We start from the raw sequence: 21811 nt of genomic DNA, 5'->3' as shown, positions 1-21811 counted from the left end.
TTCCGTATTACAAAAGAAGGTAAAGGAACAACAGCACACAGTGAGGATCAAAATACCACACAGAGGAGTTACCAAATTAGTTTCAGTACTGGAGGCCAAGCCCTCTGACACACAGCCAGCTCGCGCACGCGCGCTGACGGGAGACAGCGTGAGCAGGCCCAGCTCCCCGAGGGGCTGCGCTCGCCCCACGGTGTTCGTTTTTCCTGAAATTCCACGTACAGAACAAGGAGGCCCCAAACCCCTCTCCTGGAGCCGCTGCCTCACGTAGCGACTGGCTCGACCTCGGTCGTTATTTCTGATGTGCAACAAAAGCACTCTTTTTTGACATGATCGCAAACAGAAATGTAGACTGCAGTTTGGCCTAAAGGAAACGTAGCGTGGATCATGTCTGGAACAATCAAGTATTCAGAAACTTCAGGAAAAAAAGATATTTTTATAGCCCACTAACAACATGATTGTGGAATGCAGTCTTTCTCCTACCATTTGCAAAGAGCTCTGCTTGCTAAGAAGTCCATTAATTCAAAAATGAGTAAAATAAAAAATACTGACTGACCATATGATAAGCATTACACATCTAGGGAGTGAGTACACCTTTGAATTTCATTCAGATCTGAGCCAGCACAACACACACAGGCAGCTCTAACACCTTTGTAATAGCGTAGTCCATAGTGCAATTCCCGCTGACATAACTGGAAGCAGGATTCAGTCCTAACTATGGAAAATAGTGTATTTATTATTCATGCAATAAGCACTGCATACACATTTCTCTATTTCACAGAATCACAGAATCACAAAATGGTTGAGGCTGGACGGGACGCTGGAGGTCCCCTCGCCCGACCCCCCTGCTCAGACGGGGTCACCTGGAGCAGGCTGCCCAGAACCACGTCCAGACGGCTTCTGAGTTCTCTCCAAGAATGGAGCCCCCGCACCCAAGAGAGTCCTGATCATGGCAAACATTGAATTTTCACCTGAAACAACTTAAAATCATACAACCTAGAATCTCTGATAACGATCAGATCTAATGTGCAGATAATGTCACCTGTGGGGAATAAAAAGCCCTGATCTCTCTCTTTTTTGTTTTTTTTCCTTTTTTTCCCAATATTCTTTAGGATCCACTTTTTTTGAAAGTTGCCTGCAGACATACAAAATCAATTCAAATATCCCCTACACCAAAGAGGATCTCATTTAACTTCGTACTATCCATAAAAATATAGGCTTGAAAATCTGGTTCACAAAATATTTCATTTGTTTACTAAAATGAAATATATAAACTGTCAAAATACGTATATAAACTCAATTTCAGAATTTGTAAAGATCACAATTGAGCTACAAAATATACCCACCATCTACCTGTTTTCAATAGAATATTTTCTTACAAAGATACCATTACTTTGCAAAATATCACCTACCTTACAAAATTAGTCTGGAAATTTTGCACTACTTTCAGCATACAAACCATGTATTAGAACCTCATGAACCCTTTGGTATAGATCTTCAATTTTGATTGGATTGGTCGCCTCCTATTTGGTTTCAACGTTCCAAAGCCCAGTGGAATCTCCAGACAGAACAAGCAATGCAAGTGTAATTGTATATAGAATCAGCACACAAATTATTTTTCAATTATAGATGTTTATCATGCCCAGCAACTAAGAACAAACTACTGTGAAATCATTCTCCAGAAACTTTTCTTCACACCGCACCTGAAGATCACTGGATGGGTTGAATTCTCTTAGGAGAAGTCAACACCTTCTTCCATGTGCCTCCGCCATTTCCAGGACTAGGCCTCTTGCTGCTCTCTGCCGATCCTTTCCAAATCCCACAAACACAGCAAACATGGAAAAAAAAACCCAACCCCAACTTTTTAAGCTGTCAGCTGAGAAAGAGTAAACATAATTTATACCTCTAGCAAAGTATTAGCTTCTTGTATCATCTGCACCTGTAAGTAACAACTTACAGGTTAAGATAAAAATATTTACATACAAATAACTGAAAGAAAAAGTAAGGATTGAAAAAGAGTAAGAAATCAAAACATATACTGGTTATAAATGTTGCTAATAATGTCACAACTATGGCAAGGATTCCATTTCAGCCACATTTTAACTGTAACCAAACACTACCTCCGTCACAAGAGGTATCTGTAGAAATTTTCAAAGAAATTCTGATCACCTGCCTCGTAAAACGTGACTGTCCTTCTATTGCAGATGCAGTCTTGACTTTATAAAGTTTCCAGTTGTGCCAGCAGGAATTTTGGTGAGGTTTTCTTGTTTCCTTTTTTGTACTCTGTCACCAACATGTTGTAAATAAAATCTATATAGTCTTTAAGCTGTGAAATCTAGGTAGAAAAGTTTCATTTTTGACCTTTCATCTAGTTTAAAAAATTCAGTATAAAAAAAAAAAATTCTCCTCTGAAATTTAAACAGTCCACAAAAGTTTTACCTTCTTTTCTTACACACTTTTATGACAGTAAAGATCTTTCAAAGTTTTTAGCTCTTCAATTAGAGTTTTGTTCTGGTTTTCCAGGACCGCAACTCGATTCTCCAGACATTTAACGTACTCTTTCTTCTTCCGACGGCACTCTCGAGCAGCCTCTCTGGAACAGAAAGGCAGAAGTAATTGTTTGTTTCAGACGTCAGATTTCTCTGGCTTAGGAGGGTTTCGATACCGACCGATACGGCAGAGCTGGCACTGCAACCGTGACCAAAACCACCCGAGAAGCACGCAAGGACAGGCGGAGAGCGTGACGTTTAGCAGTGCTTGGTCACACACACGGCAGCCCATCTGCGGGGAAAACCCAGTTTGTTTTCTCCCAGCTGTGTGAGACAACACACCGCCTGTTTGGGTCAGAATTCCCAGTGTTTTAGGTGCTGGATGCAGCGTACCACAGTGACGGCGCAAGCGGTAACCTCAGCTTGCAAGGCTCATAGTTGTCCTTTGAAGACATTATTTCATCTACATATTTCAACTAACAAACGAAAGCAGCCCACGGGCGCTCACGTACCTGTTCTTCATCAGCCTTATTTCTCGTTTCAACTGCGGATCATCCGTCTTACTTGTCTGTGACGTCAGAGTGACGGGAGACGTCATCACCACGGTCTGAGGAAGGGACGTGGTGGTCGGCGTGGTGCGGATCTGGTAAGTCTGCATGTCTCCCGACGCAGCTGTTGCCGTAATAGCACAAGACACCAAAACGCGGCAGCGTTAGAAAGCTACGCTCGCGCTAGCGATGGGGAATTCCCAAGCGTTTCCAGAAGGCGTACTCACTCTGCACAACCACCTGGTTGCTGGGGACGAGGATCTGCTGGCCGTCTGACGTCTGTGCGTACTGCAGGATCGTCGTCCCAGGCTGAGTGCTCCCAGCGTTCGCCATCGTTAGCGTCTGCAGGCCTTGCACGCCATCCGCTCCCGGGCTGGCCAGCTGTAACCCGTTCGCAGCAATGGCAACTGAAAGAAAAAGGAACGCGCACAACACGACCTGTAGCTGTACGTTAGAACATCCAGCTAAAGGCACATCTGCAGGCTGCACGTCTGCCTCCGCTGCTGAAAAACACTGCTAGTTTTGAAAGGCTTTCTTTTTCCCCGTGACTTTCAACTATCCGGTCTCGCTGCTGGGTTCTCGCTACACGTACTGGGTGTACGCGGCGAGGTGTCGGTAGCGGGGGGAGCTCCGGGACTGCCCCATGCCAGACACCAGCTCCACGTGGACCCGCGCTGGCCGCAGCTGGTGGCTCCTCTGCTGGAACGTGCTTGAGAAAGGGTGAAAATCCAGACAGGCAATGGAGCGAGGGGCGGGAGGAAGGGAGAAACACCAGTTCTAAAGGCCCAGCTCAGAGAAGAAGGATGGAGAGGAGGTGCTCCAGGTTGCGTTTTGGTTCACAAACACAGCGAATACCAGGTGATAAAACCAAAGGAACACATCCTTTTTTTTTTTTTTTTTTTGTCCTTTCTCCCTCCTTGACACCCCAGGAACACCTTTTGGTGTGGCCCCGTGGTACGTATCACGGTATCTTCCCTGATCTTACGTTCTGGACTAAATCTAACACTAGAAGACTGCTGTGTATTTCATAACAACAGAACAACAGCCTTTGAATGTCTTGCCTTCATATGCGAAAATTAAGACAACAAAGCATTGATTTTACCTGGAATGTTCAGACATCAGGCCATTTCCATGTAATAAGAGTACTAACTATTAACTGTTGGGTAAATAACCAAACCTTTTGAGCTTCACCTTAGTCAAATATGTAACAAAAAGAAAATCTGTGTTTTGAGGCAAGCTGAATAAAAAATGTGTCCACTTGGGCACATATTTGGCATAACGTACTGTACTGTCCGGTGCTCGTCTGGTAGATGGGCGTGGGAACGGACATCGACGTAACAGTGGAGACACCAGGAGTCTCCTCATCTCCTTTTCTATCGCGGGTATCTTCAGAAGAAAGATCTTTCAAAATTTTTCTGTAAAAAAAGAAAAAGAGTTCCTTTATCAGCTCTAATTGTAGGCAAAACCTAGGAATTACTGCAACAGCGGTTACAAACTCCTATCCCTATTTTGTACGGCAGAAATAAACACATTCTGATGTCCAACAGCTTTTGGAACTAACAAAATTTTGCACGAGGTGACTGCCTCAAACTCTTTCTGCAATTACATTTCTGCAGTTTATATCATCTAGTTTTTTAGTTAAATATCTGAATTATTTTACGAGCTAAGAGCAATTCAAGTCAGCTTTATAAAGTACGTGTATGTGCAAATCAGCACGAATTCCAGATTTTCCACCATTATCCTATAAAAGCCTCAGATGTTCGGACTGGCAAACCGGCAACGACAACCTGCACCACTGACAGCAGCTTCCAGTAACCTCCAGAAAAATGGCTGTCCTGGTTTCGGCTGGGACAGAGTTAATTATCAGAAGGAGCTGACCCAAACCTGCCAAACGGGATACTCCATACCACGTACGACGTCACGGTCCCTATATAACTGGGGCAGCCGGCCGGGGCGGGAAATCACTGCTCGGGAGCCGGCCGGGCATCGGGTGGCAAGCGAAACTGCCCTGTGCATCCCGCACTTCGTACATTCTTTTCACCAATATTATTGTTGTTATTTCCCTCTTCCTTTGCTGTTCTCTCAAACTGTCTTTATCCCAACGCACGAGTTTAGCCTTTTTCTTCTGATTCTCCTCCCCATCCCACTGAGGGGGGAGGAGGAGCGAGTGAGTGAGCGGCCGCGTGGCCCGGCTGGGGCTGAACCACGACAACGGTGTGCCCAAAACTGGCACTGCAGCTGCGTCGGTTCAGTGCAGTTAAAGCTGCATCAGGTTCCACCACAGACATTTTCCAGGGATATATAACTGCCCTATTAAGAGATATTTCTGATTTACAACTCGATCCTCTCATTCTCTCAAGAATAGGCTTTGTATATGCAATTAAAACCAGTTTGCTCTGGCTAGTGTTAGAATAAACTAAAAAGGAGTAGATTACTACAAAAAAGTTTAAAAATTACATTTTTTGCTCTTTCGGTACCCAGTAAGACTTTACATTTCTTTTCTGCATTTCTCTGGCACAGCGTCTCAAACAACACCCGATGAGAACAGACACATGCCTATTTCACAGAAGACCCAGTGGAAGCACGAATTTTACACATCTTACCCCAGCCCAAACCAGGAATTAGCGGCAGTTACACGAAGAGAAAAGCAGAACCGACAACTCCTGATCCCAAACCCGCACGGCTGAACAGCCCTCCCATGGAATCTCTGCTTACAGCTCGCATTTTCCTACCCTGGCTAGTCTAACTGCCGACTCAGAACTGCTCTTTTCCACCACTGTTTTTGACTGCATGCAAAATAATAAAATCCCTCCTAAATTATTTGTTCTGGTACATAATCCAAGATGAGATAAAGCCGTCAGAAAGGATGAAGAGGAGTGGATAAAAGATTCAAAAAATGAGAAGCGTGGAGGAAGCAGGAACAGCAATCACCGACTGCAGCATCCTGTAGGTTCATAAACTGTCTTTTAAAATTTTCAGAATATTCTTGCAAAAAATACTGAACGTTGTGTGAAGTTTCTAACAAATTCTGTATTTGCAAAGCTAGGATGTGGCATTTGGCTACACACCCCATTTCAGTGAAATGATGCAACAGAGCAGAATTATGGCTGATAAACAATTTTCCCTATGCCCCATCGTGCTGAAGTTCACCTCCAGTTAATTAAGCCCAAGTTTCCCTGCAGCAAATGACAGCTAACGTGGCATCCTCAAAATGTTTAGTGCGTGAACAGATGCAATGCATGCTTCAAGAGAAAGAAAACAACTTCAAGGTTGACAGACTATATGAAGCTATTGAAAGAAGCTGCTATTTTTGTTCCAAATAAAAATACAAAATACATTACATGTGGTACTTACCGGTACGATGGACGACGAGCTAAGATGCCTCGAGCTTTCTGTGAAGAGCCTATGCTATCCGATGAATCCTGAGAATCCTCACTCTCGGACAAAGAAGATACCTAAAAAACATGTTCCACGTTGTTACCCGCTACACTTTGGAAGCAACACCCAGCAGAGGTGACACATTTTAATTGTCTGTGAGCTAATGCTGCATGAAAACTACACAAATGCAGCTAATTATAAAGAGAAAGAAAACATGGTGGACTTCTAGTTCCAGTGCTACCTACTACTTCTAGCAATTATCAAAGACTGTTACGTTAGTGAGGTCACCATGAAACAGACCCCCCTGGCCCCAAAAAAAAGACAGTTCAAGAGATTCTTCCAAGCTATTTATCAAATTAAAAGCTGACAATGCCCACCATCTGAAGCCAGCTGTTCTAGCTAGATTAAAGTGCAGGATTAATCAATCCAGAGTGTTTAAAAGAGCAGTGTGAAGAAATACAAATGGTTTATTATCTTCATAAAAATCATAGAAGCTCAACTATCTTCACAACTGCTGTGGTCTGAAGAGGTGAGCCACTCCCACACATAAATCTGCCTATGGAGCTGGTGGGAAAGGAAGTGGGAACACCATTTATGGACATATAAAATACTTGAGATCTTTTAGGCAGACAGAAGAGCAATGTACTTTGTCGGGCAGAATGTAAGAGCCAAATGAAAATAATATTTAAGGCAGCAGCATATCAGGGAGCAAATAAGCAAAGTATTCTCTATAATTTTCTCTTTATTACACTGTGTCCACATCCGGCTGGCAAGTGTTCTTTTTTTCTCTGCTGCTCCTTATGAAATAGAAGCTAACAAAACATTTATTTGTACTTATCTGGTTGCCAGCAACAAAACGTCAAGAAGAATGCATGCAGCCCTGGGAAAAGCATTTCTCACTTAACTGCTGCTACAGGGAAAAAAAGGGCAACCTCCTATCAATGTTTATGAAAAAAGCTGCTCATGTATCGCTTTTTTTTCCCCCTTTGAGCAACAAGGCCACAATGTTCATAAACTACAAGAAAAAAAAAAAAAAAAAAAAGAAAGAATACGGTCAGTGGGGACCCTGCACCTAGAACAGGATGATCAGCGGATCAGATAAAGACACCCTACTAAACCAGACGCTCCGCTGTTTTCAGCAGAGAAATGTGTTTTCTCTTCCATGATCTGATGTCACAGGAACAACGACAGCTGAACACGCATGCTAGGTTTACTTTTCACGGCGTATCAGTTTAATGTCATATGAACAGATAAGCACAGTACGAAGGATCAGTGACAAACGCTTTTCAGCACAGTTGTTCCAGGCGTTCGGATGACGAGCGCAGTTGTTTCACAGCCGTGCTGCCCAGAGGGCAGCCGAGAACTGAATGAAGCAGTCCCAGACTCGACTGCGAACTCCCCGAGGCACCTCTCTGAAGTGGCTTGTACAGAAATCACATGGCACACGAGTAAGAGACAAGCAGAATACCAAGGTACCGCAGAAATGGAGCGACAGCGCGCACGAGGGGAGCAGCCAGCAGCTCATCCACCATCGCTCGGCTCTACGCTTTCCAAGCACACCTTCTCCTTCACTGGGTTATTCTACGCTCTCCTTCTTTGGGTACTGAAACACACTGACTGCACGTCTGTTAAGAGCAGCAACTAAAGAGTTGTGGAGTTTTTTTAGTTTTTTTTTTATAAAGCGAGTATAGTTTAATTTCAACTCCAAAGGCAACTTTAGCACTACAAATAATTTCAGTGTTAAGAATGATGTATCCCCAAAACACTGTCACTGGATCGCTCGCTATCTCTTACAGCAGGGCTGGAAAGATTCCACTGCGGTGGAGTTGGCCGACTCAAACAAGCTTCTTCATCTACATAAACCAGGATTCTCGGCTGTTTAACAGATGCTGTGTAGTTACCTGCACGGTTTGCACCTGGGGTGAGTGGATGACAGAAGAGGACTGAGCTGTCTGAATGACTCCCTGGACCTGGACTTGCTCTCCAGGAAGCTGAACGACCGTCAGGGGAGCAGGACCTCTTAGAGACATCTACAACAAAGCAAAGAACCGGTAACAAAAGCGCTTGTTCTACAGTATTCAGAAAGTGTACACACGTGTGGGAAAACTCGGAGAGAACACGCATTAGCAGCAGCTTCTTTCAGTCTAATTAAGTCACAGAAGGTAGCCTGTAAAGATGCATACTTTTGAGATACATAGTCACATATGAAAAAGGCTGAAACCGTTACTTATTTGACTCTGGCTAGGGGGAAAATCAATTATGTAGCACTATGTGCAAAAGATTAAAATGCTGCAACTCAAATACGTGCAGTTCTACAGGAACCACAACGAAGCAGACAGCTTCCGTGTCACAACGCTGAGACGACACGAGCGTGATTAATTCCACGGAACTCCATCCACGCGCACAGACAAAGCCCAACATTTGTGGCAGCTCAGTTTTCAAAATTTTGATTCCATTTTCAGAGTGCCTTAGACTTAGATAAGCAGAAATAAAAGTGCCTAACAGGTAGCCTTAAACTTCACTATAGTTACCAGGGGTTTAAGGCACCAAAATCTAAATCCAGATGAAATGACCAACGAGCCCGAGGGCTCAGGACAGATCAGCCGAACAAGACCGAAGTCACGCAGAAGGCAGCACGAACAATGCATGTTTGGTGTTCTTGGATTCTTTTTTTGTTAAGCAACCAGTATGAGGCTATGGTGCAAAGATTTCACAAAGAAGAAATCACAAGAGTTAAGTATAGCAAAAACTGACCAATCTACTTCAAAAGTTCAAGGCACAACGGCTGTAACTCAGGGAAAGTGAAAGAAAACTGAATGAGACAAGGTCTGCAAGCTCTGGACAGGGAAGAGGAGCAAGGAGCAGATTTTTCCAAATAAAAATCACGGTATCTGTTCTTTACTGTTTTAAAACTATCAATTTCAATAAATGTTGTAGCTAAAATCTAGGTTTATTTGGCAAAAAGTTAATTACTACTGCTACCCTTACGGAAAATACTTTTTATATTCTAGCAGGTATGTATTTTTGATATGTATTTTTTATGAGCCTTTGCACTTAACAATTGAAGTTATACACGTAGATGCATAAGTAAATAACCAGTTTCCTCACCAAATTTCTTCACTACTTTTATTAATCTGGAATTTACGAAGAGCTGAAGGGATCATTAAAACTCATACAGCTAACTTTTCATTTAACGCTACTTCTGTACCGTACGTCATAAATGTTGTTAAACTGGTGACCTGATAGGAAAACAGATCAGAAGACCAGCGCGTAACCAGCCAGCAGCATGCTCGCCGGTGTTCTGTCCTGCCTTCGCCTCACGCAGTTATCTACACTCTGCATCAAAACCTACATCGCCTCCGAAGGGTAAACCGGGGACGAGCTGCAAAAGGTCGCCGCTTCACGGGGCGGCTGCGGGGCTGCGGGAGCAGACGTCGCCTGGTGAGAGTCGCTCTTTCAGACGCAGTAAGTTCAATTCAGAATCAAACTCTGAAAGTGATGTTACCTCGTAGTAAGCATGTCAAATTTCCAAATTCATGTGATTTATTACATTAAAAATGTTCACGCTGGGCTAAAATCCAAGTGTTTCCATGGTGCTGAGCACCCAAGATTTCCCTCACTACTAAAGGAGCCATTAATGCTTTTTCTGGAAAAAAATGAAAATTGAGCCCTCCGTCACTACTAAGCAGCTCCCGTATGTCAGGTCGCTGACAATCCAACAGAAACGCCGGCTGCATTTCTGCACCGTACAAGCATGAAAATTAATTTTGCTCTTTTGAATACAAGCCATTTAATTAATTTGGTGTCGTCCATCAACAAACCAGTACATTTTCCTCAACCTTCTTTTGTTTTTTCCACTCTGTGTGTTTCTAAAGCGCGAGAATTAATATAGTTTGTAGTACATAAAAAATGGCTCTTAACTACCTCCAACGTTTGCTGAGATTTGGCCCAGGCTTTACCTGTTGAGCAATATGAGAGAGCTGAGCTGCCTGTAGTGTTGTACCTTGTACGGCTGCCGTTTGTGAAGGCGTCACTGAGCTGGTACTGCCGCTCTTGTGCACCTCTTCCATAATCAGCTGCAAGAAAAGTAACGAGTGAAATTCAGTTAACGATCCATCCGAACAGCGGGCAGGCGCTCAGCCTCCCCCGACGCTTTACAGAATCTCCGTGCAGAATGCTTTTAGTCTTGTCTGGACATTTTTGATTAGTTCCTTGTCCTTTGATGCCACTTTCCATTCTGGAACAGCATGGCATTTTTTGTCCCTTCCCCTGCGATGCCCCAAGCGTTGCCAGGCCTTGCCCCGGGGCTGAGGGGGGACAGAGGCGGTGGGAGCCGTCCCGCCGCCTCGCCCGGGGGTTTGGGTGCCCAGCCCAGCGCCCGGCACGCCACCTCGCCAGGCCTCGGAGCCCAGCGCAGTGCGGAGCCCCGTGTCGGAGCGACTGGCAGCTCCCGTTCCGCCTGACAACACCGGCAGCCCAACCCTCTGTCTGCACCCGTTCGGACCCACCCCACGCTGTCAAATGCATTTACTGAATCTCCTGGGTTTGACTGAAAATAAAGCCAAGCCATGAGGTCTAGGAAGAAAACCAAGGTGAAGCATTTACACTAAGGAATATCTTGCTCCAAGTAAAATACTTCTGAAAAACGTTTTACCCAAGCTACCAGCCAAACCTATTTTCAAACACCTGAAGGTGTATAAAAACAAAACAGGGATCCAAAATCAAAGCACAGAGTTTTGAATTTTAAACCCTGCCAAAGTCACTCCATCTCCACATAATACAGTCAGTAACGCTTCTCTCATTTCTGAGACTTTATATTTAACCGTTCAGTGTGTCTTGACAGCATCCCCCCTCCAATATTGGGGGATTCAGTGATGTCAAAACGCATGGGGTGAGTGGGCGGACCAGCCTCGAGCATTAAAAGATGATCGGCGACTGTTCAACATTTTGTCACAGAAGGTTTGAAACTGTTGAAAGGACAGTTGCTATGAGACTGGAAATTACATTTCTTTCTGTGGAAATGTGAGTCATTGATTTTTCCCTACTGAGATAAACCACAGCTCTTGCAGCCTGACGTACGCTTCAGAGGGTAAAAAGTCAAGGCACACCAAGACCAGAAGCTTGTTCTTGCAATCCCTGCTCATCTGAGGAGCCCCAGTGCAGAACTCCTCACAGAAGCTGCTAAAACAGGACCTTGTGGAGAGAAAACTGAAGGTCGGGTGATGAAACCGTATCCTTCACAGCAGAGCAGAAGCGTTCTCTAACATCTGATACAGCTTCCCCACATACTTCTGTCCATAAACATGAAATAATCCATCCACAGTTTAAGCTGAAGCAGCAAAATGAAGGCTTCACTCCGGAACAAACAGCTCACGGGAGGAGGGCAGCGCTTCGGCTCTTCCCAGCTTCTGGCAGCCTCCAGCTACTCAAACCCACCCCGGGTGCCTTTGCGCAGCTTCTCACGTCACGGCGGCCGCTAAGGCGAGCGTGCTCTGCCCTCCGCTTCGTCAGGAGCGTGACTCGGAGACGCGGATCCCGACCGGCACCCTGCTCGGCTCCACGCCGCTCACGCCTGCGAGGAACCGGCCCCGGCGTGGAGCCGTGCAGTGCTAACATCTTCTTCTTCTCAGTTGCTGCTGCTGCAGAGCTCGTCTGAAAGTCCGAAAAACTGATTTGGCTTTTTTTTTTTTTTGGTTAAAGAAAGAAAATTGAGAACTGAAGTAATTAAAGTATCTTGAAGTTACAAAAAATGAAGAGCGGAATTAATGACAAATATGTATAAGGGACACAACTTTGTACTCCCTCTAACGTAGTTCTAGCTTTTTATAAAGGAAAATCGACGTTTTGCACCCCTGCAGAGGGACACACACGAGGTGTCACAAGTAAACAGGGCACTGTCAAACTGAAATCCGGTCAACAGCAAAAATTAAAATAAATTTCCAGTGCTACAGAAATACTCCATTCATTTCTGTAGTGCTAAACCACATTCTGTCTCCTTCTCTCTCTCTTACTGTTTTTCTCTGCCTTACTGTCCCACGAAAGACTCACAACAGCAGCAAAGCAGACTGCGAGAAGCAGTGAAACCGATAAGACACAAAACCACCCAAAACAAACACAGCGGGGAGCAAGCACAAAGGTTTTTGCTGATCTTTCTCCCCTAGGTGTGAAGTCCTACTTACAGGAACAGACGATTAAATATTTCCCATTATAAGCACGATTTCTCAAGTTTACTTCGTCTCTGCTTGCTCTGCAACATTTAACTAAATAGTCCCCCAACATCTACGAATCTTTATAAAACAAAGTTAATAAAAAAGGATTTAGCAAGCGGTTGTAACAAGGTGAAAACTACTCCTGCACCTTCCATCCTCCGCCGGATAAAGGAGGTGCAATGCGCTACCCGGCCTTGCACGACAGTCTCGCAAGAAGACTCGCATGCCTCTGGCTCGCTAGAACAGCTTCTTTGGCCGGAAAACCATGGATTTTCCACCGAGATGGCCTTCTGTGAACCGCCAAAACAGCGCTTACCATCAACCAGCTTCTAGAAAGACAGTTCCAACGCAAAACCTCAGCCTGAGAGTTCTCAAACTCTGAAAAAAAGTACCAAAGGCGGAAAAACCTACCAGGGTTTCAGCTTTTTACAGCACAGTTAAAAACTACGTCCACCAACAGAATACACGTTTGGCTGAAACCAGCTGCAGAGTTTGGGGCGAAGGAAGAGTTCTACACGTCACAGAGCGCTGACAGGAGGGCATTCAGAAAAGCAACACCTGATGTTTTATTAGCCAGAAAATAATTAGCGTTCCACTCTGTACGAAAACCACGTCTTTGTAATCAGATCGGTGCGGACGCCAATCTTCAGAATAAAACCAGCGCCTCCACGCAGCGACATTTCCAAAGGAATTTAATTCAAACGAAAGGATTCTGCAGTAGGAGCGTTATGAAGTTGCTCTGAAACTTCTCCAGCCAGAGAAACCCCTCTCACTCTAAACGGGAGTTGAAGTCTCCAACATCTCTTCTCTTTAAACAGAAATAAGAACGCCACACTTCAGCGTGGGCAAGTCTAATTTATCACCCTGACGTTTGTACAACCCTCCCAGCAGCATGTTCCCTAGTTTGAACCACTAAAAATCCCCAAACGCCTGGGGAGCATCCAAAAAGAACAACGAAGGAAACAAGCAAACCCCATTCCCACAACTTTCACTGATCCTCATGAAAAATATTTTAAAAAATGCTGAAGAGGTGTCCCCTTCGGGACGCGTCTGTGCAGGAACGACCCTCGCACGACGGTACGCCGCACCACTCCCTGCTTCGGTGCCCCACAAATGGCACGATGCTTTCTTCTCCTCGCTATTTTGTTTTTGCCTGTTCACAACGCAGATTATCCACGCCTGTCTCCGGCTAAATACCCACAGCACGGCTGAAACCGTGGATCCCCAGCCTCAGAGGAAGCGCCAAAGCATCATCAGCAGGGAAGGAACAAGACGACGGGACACCAAAGCTGTACGCCAAGGCAAAGAGAAGCGAGAGGCAGCACGAGAGCACCCAAGGGAGAAACCAAGTTCAGTTCTGCCCGTTGGAATCTAGCAGAGACCGAATGGTGTTTCAGCACCGAAATATTGCAGGAGGCAACTGAATGTTTTGAGCAGACTTTATAAAGTCAGAAATCAAAGAACACCAGACACAGCATTTCATTCTCAAATACTAACTAACAAGAGTCAAACACTGACACACACAAATTACAGAAAGTGATTTAAAAAATTTGGTGAAATTATGCGCGAGTAACCTGCTGAAATTTTGGATTCCTCAGTGTCTCAAAACACATTGTCTTCACCAGCCGCAGCAGTTAAAATACCATTTATTTCATTTTGCAATTAAGACTCTCGGGGAAAGTTTTTTTCATCCTGAAGACTGACAGAACTCCAGTTTTTTCCAGGAATCTGTGAAAGACGGAGGCAAAGGAGAGCACATCCCACCAGCTCATGCCAGAAGGCAGGCGAGGAGGCCTGAGTCAAAGCACCCAGCTACGGTGCTGGATCCCATTCCACGCACAGGAATGCTCCTTCAAACTTCAGCAGCGCTTTCCATGTGCGTTCTCTTCCACTCCCCCCCCCGCCTCACGCTTCTGCAAGAAGACGCAGCTCAGCGAGCATTCCCACGACAAGCAGCTTCAGGAGCAGAAGCCTGCGGTCTGAAAACGCGCGCGTTATATCGTCGTGAGGGATCGTGATATTTGTGAGAGGAAAATATCGGTGAGATCGCGTACGAACACGTTGCGCCCAGTCGCCCTGCGCCTCCCTGACACTCCTTGCCCGGGGAGCTGGAAGAGGCGGCTCACACGCGCGGTACCCAGCCAAAATTCAGGGGTAAATGGCAATTCCCGTCAGTAATCGCCCTGGTTTTGATCGGTCGATCTCGAGGGTCTCTGCGAAGGAGACCCCCGCTGCCCTCTGGGTGAAGACCCAGGCGACCCGCGCTGAAGCCGCCACCGAGAGCTCCACGGCGCAGCCCGGGGACCCCCCCCACCCCGGTCCGGGAGGCTCCTCCGCGGCGCCGACCCTGCCCCAAGACCCGGCGAGGGGGGAGGCAGCGCCCGGGGCCGGCGGTCGGCTCTGCCCAGGCCGCACGGGGAGCGCGGAGCCTCGGGCCCGGCCGCTCCCGGCCGCCGCGGCGGGGCGGGAACTCCCCGGGGGTCCTCGGCAGCGGCCGCCCGCCCGGAGCGGTGAGGGGAGCGGCCGCGGCGGAGCGCGGTCCCCGGCCTGCGCGGGGCTCGGCCGTTCCCCGGAGGCCCTGAGGAGCGCGGGCTGCGGCGAGGGACGGCGCCGGGCGCTGCGAGGAAGCGGCGCGGCCTGGCCGGGCCTGGCCTAGGCCCGCGGTCGGCGGGGGCGGCGGGAGCGGCCGCTCCGGGGCCGGCGAGGGCGGGGGGGAAGGGGCGGGCGGGCCGAGGGGGAGAGGGCGGCCTCCCCCCGCCCGCCCGCGCCTCGGCGGTGCCCGCTCTTACCTCAGAGGCCCGCCAGGCCCCGCCGGTGGCCGCGCGTGGGGAGAGCCGCCGCCGCCGCGCCCGTCTCCGCCTCAGGAAACCGGCGCCGGCGGCATCGTAAACACGGCGGGCCCGCGCGGGACGCCTGGGGTGGGCGGGCTGCGACCATAGAGTCCCCGCCGAGGCCTCGCCTAGAAATCCCCACCATAGAGTTGCCGCAGCATAGAGCCCAGGAGGGCGGAGGCTAGAGCGTCCGCTCTGGCGCCGCCTCCAGTTGGCGGTTTCCAACCACGGGTACCATAGAGAGGCGGCGATAGAGAGCCGCGGCCGGTCCGAGGGCGGGAAGGTGCCGCCGGCGGCCCGCAGGCCCCGGGGGTGCGGAGGGGAGCGCTGGCCTCCGGGAAAACCGGAATCATTTCCCTTTATCCGCAGCCGGGGCACGGGCGGGCAGCGCCCCGCCGAAAGTCGAGCCCCGAACGGCAGCGGGGGGGGCCGTTGCCCCGCAAAGGGCCCGCTCTGGCCTTCCCGCGCAGGACCGCGACCGTGGGCGCTTTTCTCTGCACCCCTCGGCGCAGCCGCCCGGCCCCGGCTTCGCGCGGAGCAAAGGGCGCGCACCAGGCCGGCGGGGACGGTGCCTCAGGGCCGGGGGAGGAGCCCCCGCTCTCGCAGCCCCCCGCGGCAGCGCAGGGAGGGGAGCGCCCGCGGCCCGTCCGGCGCTCGAGGTGCGGGCAGCAAGACGAAGGGAAACCTCTCCCCGCGGTTTGAGCATCTCCTGCCGGCTGTCCTAACGCAAACGGTTGAGAGATTATAGGTGTTAGAAAGGGTTGTGATAAAAGCTTTAGTATACTATATACATACACCTTATATATACTTCCTTTTTTTCTTGTTGCTACATAGAACTCTGACTTTTCCATGTTTGTTTTTTTTTGGTTTCACCTTCCTCCGGTCCCCCTAGTTCTGCCCTGGCTTACCGAGGACTTCATCTCCGTGGGGTCAAACTACTCAGCCGCAGCAGGCGAATGATTTACTTGCAGTAAATCCCGAGTTTCCCCTGACAAAACCTTCCACAGCTACGGCTGAAAAGGTTCAGCCTTCTCCTGGTTTCACTTCCTGAGAATTATGCAGAGTTTTAGCTACACAGCTGGGGCTAAGCTCACGCTAAATAAAGTTACAATACCAGAGAACGCGCCTGGGCCAGAGCTGTGATGACCAGAACAAGAATCTTCAGAGATCTGATCACTCAATTCTAAACATATTTATGGAAAGATTTACTGGCTATTTCAATTTACTTGGTTAACATAACAATTCCAAGTTAGTTGGCTGGGGTTTCGTTTTCTTTTTAAAGAGGTTTTCCCAATATTAAGCAATTCTTAAAATACAGGAAAGATTTACTGAAAATGAAATGTTTTCAAAAGAAACCACAGCAAAATTGCTACTCGCCATTTGTAGGAAATAACATGTCCAAGTACAGCCGTACCCAGAACCATGCGACCATTAACAGGTACACGCGCAGACGGTAGCTGGTGTCATATGATATTAATTACAGTTTTGAACAGCAGAGATTAGCCAGGGTCAGATCTCCAACACCACCACCGTTTCTGTTTCTCCAGCTCGTACAGAGCCTGGCATGGTTGCTCCAGAGGGCAAAACCTGGCTGGGAATCGCAAAGGTTGAAGAGTCGACAAATCTCTCACTGAATTCCAGTTCAAAGTGAAAGATGCCAATCCTGAATCCTAACCAGAAATTGAATAAAGAATATTCAATACCACAGTAAAATCTGAAATACAGGTAGGTCCTGCTTAAAACTGCTCCTAGTAGTTCATACTCAACGAGTGAGCTCACTTGTAACTCCAATTTCACAAGCGAAATGCCCGGCTGCTGTAGGTACAAGACAACGTCCATCCTGCCGCAGCAGCACAGGGAGCTCAGCTCTTCACCGCTTCTGGTCTCCTACGCTTCTAGATATGAGTGATGTAACATATTGGCAAAAATACTTACAGGTTCTCCCTTTTTCCAGGATAAATGCTAACCCGTGTTTGCTTCCTTACAAAAATCCTTCAGAGAAACAGCAGATGAAGAACTCCGCAAGCAATCAGGCATCAATATTTATTAACACAAGACAAAGGAAACACAATCAATGCGTTAATGGAACACTGTCCAGCCAGATGTTAAATTTAAAAATGTATATCTAATCTAATTTTAAATAAATAAAAACTTTATACATAATTACATAATGCTGTAGTCTGAATTTGACAATGGTAAATAGGTTGACAGATATTAAAGAAAAGTTGCATTTAGGGCTAAAATGTATCTCGTTTTTACAACCTTATTTTTAGGACAGTTAGTACGACACATCTTAATTACATTTATTTAAATCAGAAATGCAGTGCAAAATTTTAACAAACAGGACTTGAGATTACCCACATATTTTGCTTAGGGAATATTCATAAACAGTAAGACACAGAAAATATTTTAGTTCAAAGTGTTAAGATTTCCTAGTTTTTAAATGCCACTGCAGCTGCTAGCTTGGAAGCTGATGGACACCAGTAGGAAACAGTTTGCCTTCTGCAACTGGATAAGCTGCAAAGTCAAACTGGCATGAAGAGTCTGCTTCTTGGGGCTCAGCCCTTGAGCGAGCCCTGACGGAAAAGCCTCCAGCTCTGCACCTGAGCATCCACCACCACCAGTGGCCCTGCCAACTGTCTGAAGTTAAGGATCACAGCTCGCTCTCGTACGGACTGATACCAAGCAACCACTGTAAAGCACAAGGGTCACGTCTTCCGAAAGCCCTCCCCCGACAACCAAATCATCATTCACCAGCCTGGAAGGACAAACCGACCCCAGCCTCAAAGAGGCTACCAATGAACCACGCTGAGCACTCGGTGCTGTACAGTTAGTTACCTCACAGGGACGCTGGAAGGACTAGAGAACATCCTCATCTACAGATGAGAGACCGAAGGAGCGAAATGACCCGTTGAAGGCCTCGTGGCAAGTCACTAGCAGAGCTGGAGTCAGAAATCGGGGTTTCCAGATTCACAGCTCCGTACTTCCTCCTCTCCAGCACGTTGCTTTTCACTGTGCCAACCGTGGACAAAAGCACTCAGTACAGTCGGAACTGGCCAGCTGCTCCGTGTCCCTTACTGGCCATCAGGAATGGAATGTTACCGCATTCTACGGGCAGGACTGTAAACGTGCAGTTCTCCAACACAGAGAAATGCAACATGCCAGAATAAAGGTTAGGAGTACACGGTAAACTTGCAGGGTAGAACCCCAGACCCTAAGAAGCTATCAATTCCTATCCAAATAAAAACCAAGGGGGAAAACAAAAAAAATCAAAATAATCCAGTATGTCATTCAAAAACGCCATTTCAGAAAGTCAGTCTGCCACACAATGGGAATAATTAATTATAATTAATAATTAATTATAATACATGTGCTTTTTATTTCTGAAAAACAGCGAATGAAAATAAAAGACAATCCTAGAATTGTTCTCAGGATCCACTTCAATGGACAAAGCATTTGTGAAAACAATTTATCTAAAGCTTTAATTTGAGGGAAAAAGCGGTCAAGACCACCAGAATTTTTTCTGAAATGGGAAATAATGAAGTGAAGCTGTACTGCCAGTCACTTTGCTGTGCAAGAAGGCATGAAAAATAGCGATGCACAACATGTAACAACGAGACTTCGCTGGGTGAAAAGGAGGAACCATTTTTACACCGTTGGCACCCTAAGCCAGCGGCAGCACCGACTGCGGCACTCACAGTTGCACCTGCACTCGCCTCACTGTGGCCACTTTGTTAAAACCAAAGGTACTCAAGGCTTCACGCACAGGTAGTTTAGGACACGCATCTCCAGGAGCCAGGCAGTGCCCTGCTGCTGACGAACAACCTCGCACACCCAGGCAGCAGCACAGCACCGCGAAAGCTGCGGCCGCGGTGCTGCCTCACTGCTGCGGTCGATACAGAAAAAGAAATTGCTCACCTGTAAACTGAAGCATTCGCAAAGAACTCTTCTGTCCTAGGCTTGCCATAACAGCTTCCAGTTTTTAAATCTATTCCCCCCCCCCAATATTTTTCCAAACTACCATAGTTAGGAACTTCTTATCTGAATTTTACTCCTCCTCTCTTCAGTGAAGCACTAACAGAACGCATCGGGAGTTTTTCAAGGACAAAACTGGGGTTTGCTTATGGATACGCTGGGTTCTGCTCCGATAACTGCCACAGGATCTTCAGAGTTCATGCTGCAAACCTTTCCAGAACTGCCTAAACTCTGAATGAGGTAATCTGGAATATTTTAACAGCAGTTTTATTTACACTGTATACCACATTTGACTCAAAAAACCCTGTTGCAGCATCCGGTATCAGCTCTCATGGCTTCCAAAATCATATTTTCTTAACACCCTTAGGAATTTAATTGTTCTTATAAGATTATTAAGTATTAAACGAAAGAAAGGTAATTCTGAGTCCAAGCTTAAATACCGCCTCTCCCTCAGCCTGGTGTGCAACTGCTTGTAAGAGCAGGAAGAGCTTACACCTGGTGCTCTGAGGCTTCCGTTCCTTTACATTTACTAACGGGAAAACTGACGCCGTATTTTGAAGGCTGGGATATTGATTTTCACAGAGCTATTTAACAATGTGTTTACCGGAATTGCTCAATCTTATTTTTGTGCCTCCTCCTCTAAATTTTAATTTTTTACATTTACAAAATGTAAAAATTGCATTCAACTTACGCCCCAGAATTATCTAATTTCTTTCTAGTGAATGCTTTGAGGAAAACGGGGTTGTTGTCTCCCAGCCTGTTTACAATACTCCTTGCTCTACCTAGCAGGAACCGAATGGAGTAACGACTGAATGGCACACACAGCGACTTTAACCGTGCGTCAGTCTCACGGATTTGTTTTTCCCTCTAAACACAAGGTGTCAGAGGGTGGAGGCAGAGGCTGTCACTCAGGTGCATCACTTCAGGTAAGCATTTTGGACTTGCACTGTAATTTCTACCAAATTCCACGTTACTGTTTAAATTCAGCCTCTTTTAGAAAGATGTGCCTTCAAACCATAGGTTTCTACATGCTACGACACACTTCTGGCCAGCAACAGAAGACGACATACTGAAATAAGAAAACCTGTGAAAGATGCGTGTATCTCACATTAGTTGTCTAACCAAATGTAATTATGCTAAGGACCACAAAAGTTACTTGTCCTTAAAAATTTCTACCTTCAGCTGTCATCATTATCCAAGTTAATTTTCTATCTAAGTGAATTATGTATAATAATATTTACATATTTAAAATATAGGCAAAATTCTTTTTAAATTCAAGAAATATCTATATGAATAAGTAACTCTTAGATTCCGCAAGTTATTGATTTGGTCATGGCACAATTTTAAGTTGTGTGATCCCACGGAATGAACAGCTACAGTACAGATGCAAAGTACATTATATAGCAGGGAACTGCAGAACTCTGATGACCCTTTTCTTAATAGTTTATTATCTTAACTAAATAAACCCTCCCCTTTAGAATCCTAAAACAGTATTAGATAAAAATACAAATATGTACAACGGATGAAAAAAGTAACACTACTGTAAAGGCCTTAGGAATTTTGTAGCTCACACACTTGTCAACTTTGCATTTTCTATAAAGCTAATAGTTCAGTAAACTGTTACAAATGTTTTCCATTGTCTACCACATTTCCTTTTGTCCCTTGGTAGTTGACGCGATCATAACACCACAGGATGAGATGAAGGGAATATGGCAGCAATCTCAAACTTGATATCAAGTATTAGTAATTTTCACCAGCTTCATTTCTATAGCCACCCTTTGTCACTTAGTGGTCCCACAAAGCTTCTCAACATCACTTCCCCCACACACGTCACATGTTATAGGCTACATATATGGGGTCTAACTGATCCGCTAGAAAACTGTCACGGAGATGCATTCGTTGTTTCTCTCCTCTGGAATTGATAGGGATAACTCCAGGATCCACCACCACCACCACTCCCACAATTAGGTAATGTTCTTCCAGGACCACGTTTGTCACGAGAGGAACTAAATCCAGGGCTTCCTGTTCACAACCACACAGCTCCACAACAACCACAAGCAAGTTGGTCCACGTGAACACAGCACTAGAAGTTGAAAAGAAAAAAAAAATAAACAGAAACCCCAGTTATTTTCACAAACATGAAGATCCAAAGTTTACAATTCTTTATCCTTAGGTGGAGTTTACCACCTGCTTTGAGCTGCATTTCCAACTCCAAGACCTCGTCCCGACGTGTCAAAGATCAATTCAAACATATCTCAGTCTTGCCTAGTGCGGCACACGAACTAAACGCTGCTTTCACAGACTCAAATATAAATGGTTCTTTACACCACCGAACAGGAAATCATCATTTCTATTTTGAATTAAGGCTCGTGAGAAAACACTGA

At 46.2% G+C, this 21811-nt stretch overlaps 2 protein-coding genes across 6 annotated transcripts in view; both read right to left on the bottom strand.

Moving 5' to 3' along the window:
* Positions 1-713: 713 nt before the first annotated feature.
* On the bottom strand, positions 714-15773 carry ATF1 (activating transcription factor 1). Of its 3 annotated transcripts, none has more exons than XM_075445637.1 (8): positions 15411-15773; positions 10372-10488; positions 8314-8442; positions 6389-6489; positions 4319-4449; positions 3262-3441; positions 2999-3158; positions 714-2590 (listed from the first exon to the last, which is right to left on the bottom strand). In XM_075445637.1, the coding sequence occupies exons 2-8, from the start codon at positions 10480-10482 to the stop codon at positions 2446-2448; spliced, it is 957 nt and encodes a 318-aa protein (XP_075301752.1). In that variant the 5' UTR covers positions 10483-10488; positions 15411-15773; the 3' UTR covers positions 714-2445. The 3 variants fall into 3 exon arrangements, with proteins under 3 accessions (XP_075301752.1, XP_075301751.1, XP_075301753.1); XM_075445636.1 differs by lacking the exon at positions 15411-15773 and adding an exon at positions 14196-15019; XM_075445638.1 differs by lacking the exon at positions 15411-15773 and having other exon boundaries at positions 10416-10488.
* A 1700-nt stretch (positions 15774-17473) lies between these two features.
* Positions 17474-21811, bottom strand: part of DIP2B (disco interacting protein 2 homolog B) — a 70013-nt gene continuing 65675 nt past the window's right edge. For all 3 annotated transcript variants that reach the window (XM_075445633.1, XM_075445634.1, XM_075445635.1), the window contains one exon: positions 17474-21510. In XM_075445633.1, the coding sequence (XP_075301748.1) occupies positions 21258-21510 (253 nt within the window). In that variant the 3' untranslated portion in view covers positions 17474-21257. The remainder of the gene's footprint in view (positions 21511-21811) is intronic.

This window comes from Opisthocomus hoazin, chromosome 32 (assembly GCF_030867145.1).
Source record: "Opisthocomus hoazin isolate bOpiHoa1 chromosome 32, bOpiHoa1.hap1, whole genome shotgun sequence".
In the NCBI taxonomy this organism is placed as follows: domain Eukaryota; kingdom Metazoa; phylum Chordata; class Aves; order Opisthocomiformes; family Opisthocomidae; genus Opisthocomus; species Opisthocomus hoazin.
This window is presented reverse-complemented; position numbering and strand designations above follow the sequence as displayed.

Coding starts and splice junctions, on each gene's coding strand:
- ATF1 (XM_075445636.1), bottom strand. CDS start 14,234: ATGTGTTTTGAGACACTGAGGAATCCAAAATTTCAGCAG. Junction 4,450..6,388: donor GCTCGTCGTCCATCGTACCG/GTAAGTACCACA, acceptor CTTTTTTTACAG/AAAAATTTTGAAAGATCTTT. Junction 2,591..2,998: donor ATAAGGCTGATGAAGAACAG/GTACGTGAGCGC, acceptor TTTCTGTTCCAG/AGAGGCTGCTCGAGAGTGCC.